General features: G+C 37.1%; 1 protein-coding gene across 1 annotated transcript in view; it reads left to right on the top strand.

Annotated features, from left to right (window-relative positions):
- Svep1 (sushi, von Willebrand factor type A, EGF and pentraxin domain containing 1) overlaps positions 1–18,216 on the top strand; it is a 177,261-nt gene that overhangs the window by 71,127 nt on the left and 87,918 nt on the right. Inside the window, exons 9-13 of the mRNA XM_046451540.2 lie at positions 8,257–8,386; positions 12,653–12,760; positions 13,504–13,635; positions 14,157–14,351; positions 15,635–15,756. Of these exons, the coding sequence (XP_046307496.1) occupies positions 8,257–8,386; positions 12,653–12,760; positions 13,504–13,635; positions 14,157–14,351; positions 15,635–15,756 (687 nt within the window). The remainder of the gene's footprint in view (positions 1–8,256; positions 8,387–12,652; positions 12,761–13,503; positions 13,636–14,156; positions 14,352–15,634; positions 15,757–18,216) is intronic.

Below are 18,216 nucleotides of genomic sequence, written 5' to 3'. Positions count from 1 at the left end.
ATTCATCTCCCCTTCCTAGGCTCTGAAGTCCTTCTAAGAAAAGAAAACATGTAGAATCCCTCTTAATTTCTATGTATGAACATAGTTTAAAACTATGAGCCCTAAATGACTGCATATTGGCCAATCTGAAGGAGATAGTATTAATGTTTCTAATTCAGCTTATCTAAATTTAGTGATATTTAGAGCACAGAATTTTAATATTAAACATAGAGTCGCTTCAGATAATCATCCATCAGATGCTAGGAAAGAGGTTCACTTAGGAATTTAGCTTCCTCTTTTATCTATATTATTACATATATATGAAGTTGCTCTTAAATAGTAAATTGTTTTCACACCTGTGTAACTTGTGCCAGCCAAGATACATTGAGGTAATTGTTCTGATCATTGTGTTGGCTAAACTTACAATCAAGGCAGCTTTTAATCTGTTTTTTAAAGTGAAATGCAGCTTCTAGGGTTATGTGTGATATGTGTGTTGAGCTGCTCTTGTGTGTGATGTGTCCACCTTCCAGTAAAAGGCCCATCACCCTCATGCTGCATCACCTTCAAACCCTAAGAAGAGCACAGGACATGTGTCAGGATTTCAGGAGAATTCACACTGAAGATATCACTGCATATCCACTGATGTAGGAGCCATGTATCTGTAAGTCTCAAAAAAAAAAAAAAATTCCAGCCCAGACCATCCAGTAGGAAGCAGCAAGCAGCAAGCATTTTTTTCATTTCTACTGTTTGCTCTTAGGCAGCTTCTCAAAGCCTGTGCCAACTTAAAAACCAGGCTGTCATTCCCTATTGCAAGAGAATCAAGTACTAAGATGCTCAGAGTTGTTTGAGCTTCTCCCAATTGCCTCCTCTTTGCATTCACTCCTTGTGCATAACTCATGCAGCTCAAATTATATGCATTGCCTGAACCCCAACCCATTAATTTGCTCTTTGTCATCCTATGCAAATATTTAGACTTAGACAACACAGTATCACTAAAAGAGATTTTGCTGTGAATGTGTAGCCCAGAATGTGTAGTCATTTTAGAAAAGCTCTGTACCCATGATAGGAGTGGAAGGGTCAAAGGAGAGAAGGATCGCAGAAGACGAAGCAACTGCCTGAAAACCTATGGCACATCTATTTTCTGTCTCATGTTCATAAGCACAGGCATTGAGTGAAAGAAAAGTCCTCAGTCCCCCCAAACAGCCACACAGAGGAGGTGCAATAGTAAAACGGTTACTTTTGGCAACCATCTGCAGATTGTCATAGCAGTATATCTGAGAGCACTGTTGTAGACAAATTTTCCCAGAGTGGGTGTGCATATTACAGAATGACAGAGATTAAAACCTGAGAAAGATTCACTCTCAAGAAATGGGCAGATAAAGTCAGGCATTAGGGAAGTAAAAGATTAGAAAAGTCTGTGGTCGTAAAACTGAGAAAAGAGAATTTTTCATGCCAAAGGGAGCTGTTCAACTATGGCATATACTAGAATAAAATTAATTTGCACAGGACTGAAAGATGTAAATTAGATTTTGTTTTAGTCAACTTTTGTGTCGCTGTGACCAAAACACCTAAGAAAAACAACTTAAAGGAGGGAAAGTTTATTTGGGGATCAAGGCTTCAATCCATAGATGACCAATTCCATTGCTCTAGGTCCCAGGTGAGGCAGCACGTCATGGGAGAAAGGTCGAGCAGAGGAAAGCTGCTCAGCTCATGGCAAGATCAGGAAGTACAGAGAGGGAAAAGGGGATGGGGCCACAGGGAAGATGCAACCTTCCAGGGTGCACCTCCAACTATCCATCTCCTCCAGCCATGCCCACCTGCCTACAGTCACCGTCCATTCAGTCCATTCAAACCAGGATGGACTGATTAGGTTACAGTTCTCCTAATCATCTCGCCTCTGAATATTCCTGCATTAACAGGATCTTTGGGGACATACCTCATATTCAAACCATAATGCATTTTGAAGCCCAAACTTAATACTGACTTTAATAAGATCTATTTTAACAGAACATGTGGAAAACAGATCACAGTGAGTTCAGGAAAGTAGAATTCTGTTCAAAGAAATTAGCTATGAAGAAAAGAAAGGCCATGATTCCTACAGAAGAGTTTTGGTTCTGTTTTCTAACGTAAAAGATATTTAAACTTATTTTATCAGTGACAGGGTAGATCTAGCAGAAAGAAAGAAGCTGAAGGTGGAGGAAAGAGGAGAACTTATCATGTGAGGTCCTTAGGGAGGTGGAGGGGAGGGAGTTCTGAGGACAGGGGAGGGTTTTAAGTTAGACTGAAGGAGAGAAATGTCTTTCATATTCATTGAAGAAGAAAAGAGAAAAAGGGCAAATTGGGAGATAAGAAGGGATTAGAGATATCTTCCTTTGATGATTTTCTTCATTTGATGATTAAGACCATGGGGAAGAATAAGTAAAATAAGATGTTCCAGTAGATGGATTGAAAGATTGAAATCATTATTTGTAAATCAAAACCACTATAAATTAGGAAGGATTTTAAGAGACATGAGCAGATCTTTGAGACCCCTGCTGCCAGCCTGATAGAAATCATGAAGGGAAACTTCAGAGTCACTGAAAGAAGATTCTGAGGACCAACTTAGAATTCTTCTGACTTTTGGAATGAAAGATGATAGACCCACAAAATACTCCTAACTTCAGGCCAAAAGAAGAAAGATGGAGCCTCTGTGCATTAGTAGTGTTCCTGAGCTGCTGGGCAGGGAGCTTGAAGTCACATGCTCATCCCTTCTGAAAGTTTTGGGGAGAATCCCTTCCTTGCCTGACTCAGTTTCTAGAGACCCCAGTGTTCCTTGGGCCATGGAGAACCATCACTCTGACTCTGCTTCTATCACCATATCTTTTCCTTTATCCTCTTCCCTCCTGCATCCCTCATTAAGGAGTTTGTGATTACATTTAGTCTACTTGGATGATTCAGGACATTTCCCTATTTTATGATTCTTAATTTAGTCATATCGGCTAAATTCCTTCTGCCATGGAAGCTAACCAGTTCATAGGTTCCAGGGATTAGGATTGCATCTAATCGGCGGTTCGGGACCACTATTCAGCCTATCACAATGGAGACGAGCTTGAATATGCTTCAAAGAATAGAAATAGAAATGGAATGAACCAGTTGAAATGGAGACATTGAATATATAGGGAAAAAAAGAGGTAATCCATTTTATGTGGCTTCTGGTCAGAAAAATGATAAGACCCAAAGCATACTTGGAAGAATTAATCATAGTGAGAAGATGGAAGGAAATGAAAAAGTATTTAAAAAGTCATACTGAGGGGGAGAGAGAAAAAGAGTATGAAGAGCCGAGAAATACAGTATAATTAGTGGATAGTATTGGGGGGTAGGTTGGTGATTATAAATTTATAAAGAGATGAAATCTGCACTGTTACATAAATTTCTCCAGAAGAGATACGACCTATAGTATAGGCATAAAAATAATAGATAGTTGGGTTTTTCTATAATACCAGGTATGGGGGTGGGGAGGAGAGGAAAGGCAGTTTAGACTATTATCAAAAAAATTATTGTAATTTTGGGTCATGAAACAGGAAACTGGACACAGGTAAGAAAGAAAGGAAGGAAAGAACTATTGATGCTTCCATAAACACCCTGTGCTAAATCTTTGCCTTTACATCTGATTATTCCATAAGACAATTTTCAAAGTGGGAAATTTCTTAATGAAAAAGTATGATGCTAAATTATATGTACAATGTGAGCAAAACTATCATTCTGGAACTTATTTTAAGCAATCTGAATTGGAAGATGCCAATAGAAAATAACTATTTTTCTCTAGTTTTCACATGCTTTGGTTACTTTGGAGTATACAAACAGTTTCTTTCTGTAATTAAAATCCACTTTCAGGGATTAGGAAGAGGAATCTTGCTATCTAAATACAAACTTAAATCTTTCATCCATTTCAGAGTTTTTCCCTCCTGCAGCCCAGAGCTGGCCTGAGTGACTTGGGAAGAGGGAGCTATGGATGCTCTTTTGTTCCTCGTATACCTCCCCTTCCTTATTTAACCAGTGTGATTACCAGAATATTGGCTGCCCCAGAACTTGTGAATGTTTCCTTACATGGCAAAGGGACTTTGCAGACCCTATTAAACTAGAGATTTTAAGATAAGAAGATTAGCTTGGAATACCCAGGTGAACCCAGTTTAATACTCCTACTCCTTAAAAGAGAAATGCCTTTCCCAACTCTGAGAGAGGAGCTATTACATAAGAAGAGTTAGAGAGCTATGACATGAGAAGGGCTCTACCTGCCATTGCTGAGGTAGAGGAAGGGGCCATCAAGGCTGCCAAAAGAAGTCAGGAAAGGCAAGGAAACAGATTCAGCTTTATTAACATCTTGAACCTGTAAGATCCATATAGAACCATAATAATAAATTTGTGTAGTGCAAGCTGCTACACTTATAGGAATTTGTTATGAGAATAATAGGAAACTACTGCAGCTGGGGTAGGAATACTTTTCCATGAAAGTTTCAAAAGCCTTTCGTTTAACTGATGCCGTGTGGTCCTCTCTACATTGCTGATGTGCTTTGAGAAGCAAGTATGCAAACATTGGCTCTCTTGTCCAGTCCATATATAGATTCTGCAGAAGATCCTGCAGGGATCCACCCCTCTCCCATCCAGTTCCCTAGCATAAAGATGCACTCTGCCCACCTCCTCAATTCCAGGTGTTGTGATGTGTCCGAAAACCTCTTTAAATCTCTATAATGCGGTATAGGAAGAAAAACTCAAGTCTTCTATCATCCCCCTTGGCTTAAATGTCTTCACTATGCCAAAGAATAGGCATGCAGACTAACCCAGGGTCAGAGCATCCTTCCTCTCATGCTGCCATATTGCTTGCTCAAGGCTTTTGTCTTCAGCATTCACCAGGGAGAAGCAGGTACCTGTCTACATCCAGATATGTCCTGAACTCCAAGGGAGGGGTGTCAGTCTCTCCCACCACTCACCACATTAGTGGGAATCTCTAAGTTTCTACTGCCCAGAAAGTCTCCAGACTGGAATGGAATGTGATCTCCCCATTATGTAGGTACCCTGATCCTCCCAATGTTCTATGGGGTGCTGTTTGAAGTCCATCCACTTGATTTGAAGCAGTCCCCTTCCATCAATCCTCTCCATGGAGAAGAGAGAGGGAAGGGCCCAGTGCTCTCCCCAGGTGCATGCTCCTATTTCCATAGAATCTCTCTGCTCAGGTGAGCTGATGGTGAGTGCTAGGGGTGCAGGACATGTTCAGCCTCTTGAGTATAAACTTCCTAGTACTTTGTCCTTCTGTAAGTTCTCTCTTTGGAATATTGGCATTACTCATTTCCACTTTGGTTTGTTAGTTGCAATTATGTATAGAAAGAATATATTGTTTTTAAATAAAGTTCTTAAAACTTGTACAAACATGCAATTACCTAATTTACTGTGGGGAAAAAATAATATTATCTGGTGTGTCTTTCCCAAATTCTTAGTTTAACTTTTCAGACACTTTAGGTTTTGTTGGTATAATCTGGTATTTTATTAATTATTGGTTAATTATTAGTTTTTCATATTATGTATATTTCCTTCCAAAAATTATAGTCTTTTCCATCTGTTCTGTGGCTACATTCATGGCTGTTTTTCAGACTTAGTCTGTATTTACATAGTTTTGGGGTTTGCTGGCAACTCTTTCAGACTATGACTTACCCCACTTGTGAGGGATTCATTGTGTTTGATCTTCTGTTTAGTATGTTCAGAATCTTTCCCTTCAGAAAAATCATTTATACAGGGGATATGTTTGCAGAGTATTTGCATATACAAAAATATCTTTTGTTTCCATACTAGCATTTAATGATTAAGAGAGTTTGATGTGAACTAATTATTGTCCTCATTAGGTGGTCTTCCTGAAGGCTGCAGGAATCTTTCATTAAATAATAAATTATCTGAGATTATATTATATTATATCACCTGAGATTTGTTTACATGTTGACTGCTCTTCATTGATTTTTTAAAAATATTTTTTTAATCATTGATGAACCTTTATTTAATTTATTTATTTGTATGTGGTGCTGGGAATTGAACCCAGGGCTTCACATGTGCCAGGCAAGCACTCTACCGCTGAGCCACAACCCCAGACCTTCATTGATTTTTCCTGTGTCTCAATGTGTCTAGAGTGCTTTTTATCTATAGTTACAGCTTTCTTCAGTTTGAAGTTTTCTTCTGATGATATATTTCTATTTTTTTCATTTTCTTTTTAAGTAATACCAATGATTCAAATGCTAGGTGTCTACTTACTATCTTCCATAGCTAGTACTTATTTCATAATTTGTACTTTGTGTTCTGAATGAGTCTTTTAAACTTACTTTTTATATTTCTGTATTAATTTCCTAGAACTAAATAATTATTTAAATTAAGTACCCAGGTATTAATTCACCCACACACGTACAATTATCTGAGATACACTGGTGTATAAAAAGCTATTTTAAAAGTATCTAATTACAATTCAAGGTAAAATGTAGAACATTTAGCTATATACTAACTGAGAAAGTTGAATGGAAATTAAAGGAAAATATGAAACATTGATAGATTTAGAAAGAAATCAAGTAGAAATATATACCATGTTTGTAGATGAAAAAGCTAAATATTTATAAAATAAATGTATATTAATGATTCTACCCATATAATATTTTTGAAACTTGACAAAAATCATTCTGAAGTTTGAAGTAGAAGAATACACAGCTTAAAGTATCACAAAGAATTGGAATATGTAGCTCAGTGTTAGAGCATGTGCTTAGCATGTGAAAAGCCCTGGTTTCAATTTCTAGCACAAAAAAAAAAAAATAGAAAAAAGTAAAGCAATGAAGGACCACTGGTTATATCAGAAATTAAAATATCTTCCACAGATAAACAAAATGTGTGGTATCTTACCATAATGAATGACTAACGTGCATGTGGATTTTAAAATATCATAAAGGGAGAGCAATTAGCTTACAGTGAGTGACTTTTAAAGGTGAAGTTATATTCTCAAACCATACCAAATACAAAATATATTTCCAAATTATTTTTAAAGCATTAAAAAGATACCATCAGCTGGGCATAGTAGCACATGCTTGTAATCCTAGCAACACAGAAGGTTGAGATAGGAGGATGGTAAATTTGAAGCCAACCAGTACAATTACCAAGATCCTGTCTAAAAAATAAAGAATAAAAAGAGCTGGGGATGTAGTTCAATAGTAGAGCACCCTGGGTTCAATCTCTGATACTCAGGGGAAAAAAAATACCATTGAATATATTTAAATGCTTATTTAATCACTTCATGAATGGCTTCTAATTTTATTCCATGTATTTTCTAAATACAGTGAAAATAAATTTATTTGCATCAGTATTGTTAAGAATCTCTGAATTTTTTGAAAGACAACCATTAAACTACAAAAAAATGCTTTAAACTTGTCAGAGATTAGAATATTTGTTACATAATATGCTAATATAATTTTAATTACACCACAATAATCAAATGGATGAACATATAATTCAAAAAGAAAAAATATATTGTAATATGCAAACATGAAAATTTAATCAGAAGACATTAAGAAACTAGAACTGGGAATGTAGTTTAATGGCAGAGTGCTTGCCTAGTCCTGAGTTGGAAGAAAAGGAAAGGAAAACTGAATTAAAACAATGATCTAATGTGATACTTTTATGTACCAAAGAATGATGGCATTTAATGTAGATTGGGGAGCTATGAGAATAACATTATAGCTGTTGACAATGGGAGTGCAAATTGTTACCATTACTATTGGAAAAAAATTTTGCATTATTAATAATTGCTAACAAAATGCTAATGGTTTGGGTTCATTTTGTTCATAGACATCTATAAGGAAATAATAAAAGTATTTTTAATTATTCACATAAAATAGTTCATTCCAGAACTACTTCCAAGAGTAACATTCAGTACCAAAGTAGAACACTTCAGCAGATTTTTCTTAAAGAATTTATCATGTTTGTTCTACATAACATTATGGAGATATTTAAGGTCATCTTAGGTTCTTAAGACTGTATAAAGAGCATAAAAATTTTTAATTATTATTTTTTGAAAAAGAAGAAACATAATTTCATATTTATGCCAACTTTATAGTCTAAAAAAATAGCATAGTCTGAAAGGCTGTGTGTCATCCCCCCCCCATTTTCCTATGTGAAATATGGCATCATTTTAGAGATACTTTGCTAATGATATATAAATGAAAAGGGGGTGAATATGCTATTGACATTAACTTTCAAAATATTATTTTTCTCCAAAAGGTGTCAATCCATGTTCACCCAGCTTTTACCCCGCCTTACCTTTTCCCAATTGGAGATGTGGTTGTCACATACACAGCAAGAGACCCATCTGGCAACCAAGCCAGCTGCACTTTCCACATCAGGGTTATTGGTAAGTCTCCTTCAAATCATGTGGACAGCCGCAAAAATAATCCAGTCCCCCTTGGGATTCGCTTCTTTGTCTTCAACCTCTTCCTTTCCACTGATCCTTCCTGCTCTCATGGAAACCTGCTCAAACCACTCCCTCTTTGAAACCTACACACCTTTGAACTATCACTGCTTCTCTGATTTCTTAGCCGTGTGCTGCCATCTCTCTCTTCATCCCTGCCAGTTATTCTCAGAGTCACTCAAGTCTGGCTTCTGTCCCCTTCACTTATGCAATCTACTGTCATCAAAGTCATCAGTGACCTCTGGTGTTACTCTGACTCTACACTCTTCAGTCCTTATTTTATATAATCTGCCCTCAGATTTTGCATTCTTGACCACATCCTTTTTATCAAAACTTTCTCTATTCCTAGTTCTTTGACACCAGTTTTTCCTGTTTTTTCCCCCATTTTTCTCACCTATCCTACTTTATCTCTTATGTATACTCTTAAAAAAAAACAAAACAGGGATTGAATGTAGGGGCACTTAACCACTGAGCCACGTCGCAGCCCTTTTTTTTTTTTTTTTTTTGAGACTGGGTCTCGCTAAGTTGCTTAGGGCCTGCCTCAGCATCTCTAGCTGCTGGGATTACATGCATGCACTACCATGCCTGGCTAGACTCCTCTTCTTGAGACCAACTCTCAAATGTTGGTCATCCCCAGGATCTCAGCCTTGGACCCACCTCTTTCTCTAGTTTTCCTGAGTGATCTTGTTGCCTGAAAATCCCAGATTTCTATTTCCTGCTCAGATCTCTTTGGAAATCCAAGCCTCCATATAAACTTCCTCCTGAACTTACTTTCTTTTATTGCTGCATTATAGTTACATATAATTGTGAGGTTCATTTTGACATATTCATAAATACATATAAAATAATTTGCTCCAGTTTAATCCTCAGTACTATCCCTTACCCCATCTTCACACTGATCTCCTTCCTGTACTTTTGGCCTTACTTCTATTAATTTATTTTTAAAATTCTTCCTCCTGGACTTTATCATGCAAATGTCTCATAGATATTTCATACTCATTCAAACCTAATGTATTTCTTAACTCAGAAAATAATACAACTGATCCTTTATCTACCAAGCAAAAAAAACAACAACAACAAAAAAAAAACCTGGAAGTTGTCCTTCTCCTCTACCACCAATATCCAATGAGTTATCAGGGTCTAGTGGTTTCAACTCCTTAATATCTTTGAAATCTATCCCAGTTTCTCCATCCTCACAACCATTACTAGAGATCAATCCTTTTCGTGGGAGAAGGTGGAGATGGTTTATTGCATCATTTTCCAGTTGGTCTTTGTGCTTAATTCACCAGACACTGGGGACCTACTATCAAGACATAAAACATGGCGAGGTAAATATTACAGTGGTCTCCAGTGGTCAAGAACATGAACTCAGAATCCGCATGAGTTGAATTCATATCCGGCCTCACCATGTCACCAGTCATTTCTATGTGCTTTGGTGTCTTAGTCAGCTTTTGTGCTGCCGTGGCCAAAATATGTGACAAGAACAATTAGAGGAGGAAAAGTTTATTTGAGGCTCATGGTTTCAGAGGTCTTGGTCCATGGTTGGCTGACAAGATTGCTCTGAGGCCAAGGTAAGGCTGAATGTCTTGGGGGAAGAAGGGCCCAGTGGAGGAAAGCTGCTCGGCTCAGGGCAGGGTCAGAATGTAGAGAAAAAAGAAGGGGCCACAGAGAAGATGCACCCTTCCAGGGCATGCCCCAGTGACCCCCCTTCTCTAGCTATGCCCCACCTGCCTGCAGTCACCACCAGTCAGTCCATCCAAATTACAATGGACTGATGAAGTACAGCTCTCATAATCTGATCATTTCACCCCTGAATATTGCTGCATTAACAGGAGCTTTGGTGGGGGGACCTCATATCCAAACCATAACATTCAGTTTCTTCATACAAAAGTGTGATTAATAAATGTACTGCCTTATAATGTTATTGTGGGGTTTTAATTAGCTATAATATAGAAACCACTCCAATTATTGCCTGACACATATTCATCTCTATATAAAACTAGATAATAACATTCTTCTATATTTGTCTCAGATCTGATTTCAACCTGTTTATCTTTTAATTTAACACATTAAATTCATTGTTTTAAGAATTTTGCTTAAAATAAATTTAAATTTAAATTTTATTTAAAATTTAAATTTTAAGAATTTTGCTTACATTTTGCTTAAAATAATTTCTTAAAAAAACTATTGTCTGTCAAACTTACTCCTTAGCCTGTAAATTCTAGATTTTTGTGTGAAGTAGATATAAGACTCAAGTTTTTAAAAAAAAAATCCATCTAACTCATTTCGCAATACTTAGTTTTGTAATTGCTTTTCCAATGTTGTTTTAAACTTGAAACATGACATTCTTATCTGACACTTATGACTTTAAACATGGAAATGTGGTTTAAGAGTTTGCCAAGTTTTCATATGACAAGGCAGCTTGGTGTAATGTAAAACATGTACTCAAGCGTCTAGCTAGGTGTCAGCTGCATTTCTAAATTACAGAAGAGAAGGAGGGAGAATAGAGGAAAGCAAGAGGAGAGAGAGAGAGGAAGGAGGCACATGGAAGTCAGAGAGACTCAGAAACAGAGGGAAAATATTCCTAACCCTGCATTTCCCATGTTTTCTCCGGGGTGTTGGTGTCTTACTGATAAATGAAGGATAAGAAGAAGTGCTTCTGCCTGGTATCCACAGGGTACTGCAGGACAGACTTTCCCTGTCCTCTGGAGACAGCCATCTGCTGTTGCCTCCAACAACTCTTCAAACAGTAGTTGTCTGAGTCTTACTCCCGTACCTTTGATTCAACTTTAAAATGTTTAGCTAAAATCAAATAAGCTTAGAAAATCTTGGAATACCCACTTGTGATTTCTTTGGGGAAAACAGTTAATACGGCCAGACTTGTAAATCGACTTGCTTCAGCATTCTCAAAGTTTGCTAACCTACTAGGGGTATACCTTCATTCTTCTGTTGATTCAGCAACTCATTTTGAGCATCCATTACAGGCCAGGTGCTGTACTATTGGATGAGAACTAACTGAGCAAAAGTCTCCATCTCTGCTCTTCAAAGTATACAATCTGGAAAAGCAGTAAATCTCATTACTGTATTAATGAGATGACGAGCATGAAAGAAAGACAAAAATTGAAACTTTATTCATAAGACGTAGATGATGATGATTATTATTATTATTAAAATAGAAATATGTATATTCTCAGGGGTGCATTTCAGAACATGTGTTTTCATATTTTGTGGGTGGCAGTGCCCTGGTCTTGATGCTTATGATTACAATTCACTAGGTTAATAACCTCAGGAAAGTTCTTTAGTTTGCATAGTCTAGATTCCTCACCTATAAAAATTGAATAATATTTGTCCCATCTCTTTCAAACTTCCAAGGCAGGTGATAAGAATGCTTCCCAAATGTGTAAAATCTATAATTGTATTAAAATTACTTCTTATATACCTTCTTCATTGTCCTTCAGTGACATCTAAAAATTCCATCATATGGAATTATGGCTTGAAACCTGGTTCATCCCAATCCACCCTTCAATCTGTGTTTTAATTCTCAGCACCACAGATTCATTGCTCTCTAACTTCCACTGTGGTTTTCATCCCCCTCTCCATTTCCTCACTCCCCAGGTCTACACCTTATTCTTTGTCTTCACCTAGATTTATCAGCATTAAAAATCTTGACCCTCCAGTGTCCCATCTTTGGTCATATACTTCTGGCTTTCCAGAAATATCACACCTACATGTTGCTTATTCCATGACATGACTCAGACCTCTGCCCCATAGTCCTTCCCTTTAGCTGTCAAGCCTATCTTAACCCTTCAGATAAGAGGAAGGACATGGGAGTAACTGAAGTGTTCATTTCACTCCTTCAGCTCATCCAGGAAGTTTCTGTTCAAATCCGGGTGCAACAGCTCAACTACTGTGAGCAGAACCCACAAATTCAGTGCCCACCACATGGGTGAGCTCACATAAATTTTAGAAACATGGTATGTCTTCTTCAACAGATAGAGGGCAATATAGCAAAACTCAATAAGATCTGTCTTTCTTTTGAAGCTGGGATTAGGAATGAAACATATCCCATCTTCAAAGCAGCCACAGGGCCATCCCTGTTTCTTATAAGGTCAATGTTCTCTGCCTTCAGTTTTCCATTCTCTCTTGCAAGACCCTTCACCATTTTTGAAGGTCAGATGTGACTTCCTTGTCTAATTTCATGTTGTTCAGATGTAGAGCCACCTGTCATAGACCAGTGTAGATCTCCACCTCCAATCCAGGTCTCAGAGGAAGAGTACGCTGCTAGCTGGGATGAGCCTCAATTCTCAGACAACTCAGGTGAGAACACAAGGATTCTGTTGTCAGTGTGCTAACACTGTTTTTTTTTTTTCAAGAAAAGTTTTTAAGGTGTAAAAGAAGTAAAAAGTATATGACAGCTTCTAAGTAGAATGAATGTCAGGTAATATATTTTAATACTAGTATAATTAAATATAATTTAGCATTTTTAATCTTACCTATCTACAGGGTTTATCTTTATTCAATAATCAACAGGCATTTATCAAACCTTTGTGAGGTGTTGTACTTGAAGAGGTTCTAGAGAACTTATTGAATCTCCAAGCTTACAATGCCCTGGAAATACAAGTTATGCATTCCATTGGTGTCTCCAGCCCAGTTCTGTGTATTCATACTAAGTTCTTAAGCATTAGTCAATTAAGTTACAAAAGGTCATAGGAAAGTAAGAAAAAAACCTGAGCGAATACAGCTAAAGTTCACTTTAAGAGAATTCACTGAAATCTGGAAAACAATAAAAATGCAAAATAAATAGATTTTCTTAAATTCCCAACGTTCCGACTGACCTATTCAAAGAAAAATAGTTTAGCAAAAATGCCATAATTTAATGGGGTTTTGAGTCTACTATTTCTAGACTATTTATAACACAAATATTAAATCTTTTATTTTCTACTAGTGGGCAAATCAACATAAATGGAATGCCCAGTGATTTACATATATAGAAAATCTAAAACTACTAAAGTGACTGCAGACCAGTACAACTAAAAATTGGATCCTGCCTTCCTTTCTAGGGGCTGTCTTGATCATCACTAGAAGTCATACACAGGGAGACCTTTTTCCTCACGGGGAGACTATGGTGCAGTACACAGCCACGGACCCCTCAGGAAATAACAGAACATGTGTCATCCACATTGTCATAAAAGGTACCTTCTTCATAAGACACCAGAAATCTAGATGCCTTCTCATTTATCTGGTTGCTGTAGTCCTCTATGTTGTGAAAGAAGACAGGCCATGTGCATTGTAGTTTTCAAGTTAGAATACGTCAGATTTTTACTTAGGTTTCTAATTGTCAATTCCTGACCTTGTCATAAATAGCAATAGTTTCTTCCAGTGTGGTCTTAATTACTATTTTATTAACATTTTCTCCAAAGTTGCAAAGTATCATAATGATTCTATTTTGAATGCTTATGAAGAGTAAAAAAAAAAAAACAGTAACCGCCAATCAGAAATATTTTTTATAAAATATGCAGAACCCCTAATTATACATGGATGCAACTTTTCAATGGAGCTGTACAAAAAGCCACTATTTTCCTTGTCCACACAAAGGACTTGTAGCAAATATTTTCCTTAGGAATGCTGAGAGACAGGAATCCTGTTAAAAATTCAGCTTAAACTCCCAGAATTTAAGCTGTATGTGAATAATACTGTGTTATTTTTAACATAGGTTCTCCCTGCGAAGTCCCCTTCACTCCTATAAATGGGGATTTTACATGTATCCAAGACACTGCCGGCGTCAACTGCACGTTAAGTTGCCTGGAGGGCTATGACTTCACAGAAGGGTCTACTGAGAAGTACTACTGTGCTTACGAGGATGGTATCTGGAGACCACCATATTCTACTGAATGGCCAGACTGTGCTAGTAAGTTCTGATTTCATTCCTGATCCTTTTAAATATGTGTGAATTATTTGTGTACATTTCTAAGTGTTAAAGAGGAAACTTGCCTTACAATAGAAATGAGTGGGATATGGCATCATGAATTTGAAATGCTTATGAATAACAGAATTACTCTTCCCTGGATTTACAATAGCCACCTGACTCTTGGGCTGCTGTAGGAAAGACCATTTGGGCCCTCTTATTATTTATCCAAAATATCTGAAGAGGTTTGAGAGCATGCAGTTTTTTTTTTAAATGTGTTTCTCATTTATTATTTTTTGGCTTTTTTAAAATTTGTATTTGTATCTTTATGGAGTATGTTATAAAAGTACAATACATGTATGCAATGTGTCATAAGCCAATCAATGTAATAAGTATTTCCATCTCTTCAACCAAGCATGCAGTTTTTGATCTGTACATATGAATTTGAAGCCTCATAGTCTGAAAAAGAGCTTATGTTTAACTTAGTGTCAAACATAGGTGATGATTGTAAAATAGATTATTTTCATTCTCTTTAGATTCAATTTAGATTTAGATCTATTCAGTAATCTTAAACATATGTTGTTATACAAATAACCCAATATTTTATCTACTGTAGATAACAATTATCTGGAGCGAATCTTTGATCAAGTAGCACAGATGGAGTTTAAATGCCAACGGCACATAAAAATAATAGAATCCACTTACTGGAACTATTTTTTTCCAAATCAGGAAAATAAATAGAAGTAATCTACACTTAACCTCTTTTACAAGTTTGATGGTAGGACACTATGAATAGGCATTGTCCCTGAATATATTGAGACCTATTGCTAAATCTAACCCTGCAAGCTTTTGATCCAAGAAGATATTTGTCTCTGTCAAACTTATACTTTCAAGGAATATGACTGTATATGATATCTAGAAATGTTTCAATGTATATTGGTTGCAAATATAAATGTATGGTATGTAAATTCGTGTAAATATAAAGTAGCTTTGGTCCAGCTAGAATAAAAGGATCTCTTATTCTCTCAAATACTCAACTTTTTCTTTAGAAGGTAAAGAATAATATATTAAAGCAAACTCATCACTGGAAAACCACTTACAGTAATGCTTTCCTCATGTTTATCATGATCACTTTGTGCCTTGGAACTTGCCCTTAACTATTTATCTCTTGTTTTTAGAACAATCTCCCAAATTGTGTTAGAATCAAAATTTTAACTTTTGATTATTCCATAGAAAGTTAAGTTTTTGTTTTGAAACTGAAGGGGTTTTACCCAACATTTTTCCAGTAAAACGTTTCGCCAACCATGGGTTCAAGTCCTTTGAGATGCTGTACAAAGCAACTCGCTGCGATGACACGGATCTGCTGAAGAAGTTCTTAGAGGCATTTCAGACGACCCTGGGGAAGATGGTATGTCCATGATGTCAGTAGATGTCCCTTATTTTTCTCATATTTTAAAGAATGCTGTTAAGGTGGTCACAGCTTCTCTGGGTCACTTACAAGTGAAATTTCTACTCCTGACTATTTCCCTCTTCTTTGTGATCCAAACTTGTTCCTAATGTTTAAAATTACTAGATTTTGGACTTCTGGGATAAACTGTAAGTAAATCTGAATTAAATCTTTCATATTTTAAAACACCCAAGTCAGGAAGTTAGAGAAGCAGAGTCCCTTGGTTTGAGAAATTCTGACAAAAAAAAAAAAAAAAAAAACATTACAGACTGTGTTGTTTTATCATGAGAAGATAATTGAACATTTAAAGGATTTTTCCTTATATAGTGGCATTTGCTGTATGCCAAGCATTGTTATAAATGCATTAAACATTAACTGGCATCTATTCAATAAATACTTGTTTTAAGGTTATTATCTAATCAATAAAACCAAATTCCCCAAAGAGAAATAATTGTCACTATTGCCAGCAAACCAAGAAAAATTATCCTCATTATGCCACTGTTACTATAGACTTGTACTTGAAAAGTCATCAATAGTAATTATCACCCATCTCAAGCTGGTGATAAATATTAAGTAGAACCCACACTGAAATTTTTGTGAAAGTAACTTTTGCATGTGTTAGTCTCAGTGTCTATCACAAGCTAAATTTGTAGCAGGTTAAAGATGGCATAATGGATCAGAATGTGCTATGAAATGCTCATTCACACATTTAATGAATATTTAGTTAGTATCGTGTGCTCATTCTAGACACTAGAAATTCTGATGTGAATAAAATAGCCAAAATTCCATGCAGTCATAGAATTTACATCCTAATGAATTGATAAACAATAATGAAACTGTGTGGGAAATATGTAGCATGCTAGATAGCATAGTGCTATGGAGTAAAATGAAGCCCAAAGAGGGGAAACCTCACATGAGTTCCCTATTTGAAAAGAGGCCTGAAGGGATGAGGCTGTGAGCTGTGGTTCTTCCTAGGGGAAGAGTGTTCCAGACAGAGGAAGCAAGTGCAAAGGCCTTGAGGCAGAAGTGTGATAGGAAATTTGAACCACTATAAAGAGGTTCGAGTGGCAGGAGGAGAGAGGATAATGGGCTGAGTGACGGGAACTGGCAAAAAGATCTCAGGGGTTAGAAGAAGAGTGAGAAGAGAAATCAGACTGTGGAGCACTTTGAAAGTCACTGTAAAAATGTTGCCTTTTATTCTAAGTGAGATGGGAAGCCACTCAGGGAAACTAACTTTCACGTGACCTTGGGCCTTGGGAGAAGTAGAGGCTGGGTGAGAGTAAAAGACCACATAGGAAATTAAAGCAAGGGACTGGAGTTGTGGCTCAGTGATAGAGTACTTGCCTTTCAAGTGTAAGGCACTGGGTTCGATCCTAGCACCCCATAAAAACAAATAAAGGCATTGAGTCCATGCACAACTAAAAATATGTATTAAAAGAAAGAAAGAAAATTAAGCAAGAGATGATGGTGGCTTGGGTTGCATTAGGAGGTGTTGAGAAGTGAGTGGATTTGGAGATCTATTCTGAAAGTAGCTTCAGTAAGACTTGCTGATAAATGGGATATAGATTGTGAGAGAAAGAGAGGAGTTAAGGTGGCAGTTTGTCAGAGCAGATACAGGTAGTGGGTGCCCATGACGGTGGAAGTGTATGAAAGGATCTTCTCTGACATCTATTTTACCACCTGTGAATAAGCATGAGGAGGACACGGTGAAGGTCTAGGAAGAGAGAAGGTGGCATAAAATAATTTTCTAGGTGAGCATGAGTGTTTGCTCAAAAGAAATGTAGTAAGATTGGCAGAAAGCTTGACTGTTTCTCTCAAGCCATAAGTGGTCATAAGGTTGGGGTATGGAGAAAGCAGGGTAACTAAATGAAGTGGGTTTACAGGTTCTGCAGGCAAACACAGTGAGAAAGAGACATTCAAGGGAGGATAGACTGGGGACTCTAAGATGGGTGGATAAAGACGTGGAGGCGTGAGAGGCTGAGCCAGTGTGAGGGGAGGTGATGGCTTATGGACTCTGATGAAGTCAAGGAACTGGTGGATTCCTGAGAGTAGGAGAGGTGCAAACACCATCTGAGGTTGTGACAGGGGAGTGAGTGACCAACGAGGGTTGGAAGGTAAGAGAAAGGAGGAAAGGAACTGAAAAGTCAAGGAGACAGAAGCATCAGCAGGGAATGGGAGGGTGACTCAGCATGGGAAAACCCTAGAGATGACTGCCACCAAGAGACACAGTAAATGTATCATTGGTGGCATTTGCTTCAGACCTATGAAGATTTAAGGAAGTATGAGGACATATGACTTGGAAATAGTAATGAATCATGCGGGTGATTCCTCCACTCCCAGGTCTGCCCAAAATTCCAATATTTCAGAATTTCTAATATTTTCAGAATCATTTTCTGGAAAATATTCCAGAAAACTGAAAAA

The sequence above is a fragment of the Marmota monax genome, unplaced genomic scaffold (assembly GCF_021218885.2).
Source record: "Marmota monax isolate L192 unplaced genomic scaffold, Marmota_monax_Labrador192_F-V1.1 WCK01_AAM20220418_F8-fsc00020, whole genome shotgun sequence".
In the NCBI taxonomy this organism is placed as follows: Eukaryota; Metazoa; Chordata; class Mammalia; order Rodentia; family Sciuridae; genus Marmota; species Marmota monax.
This window is presented reverse-complemented; position numbering and strand designations above follow the sequence as displayed.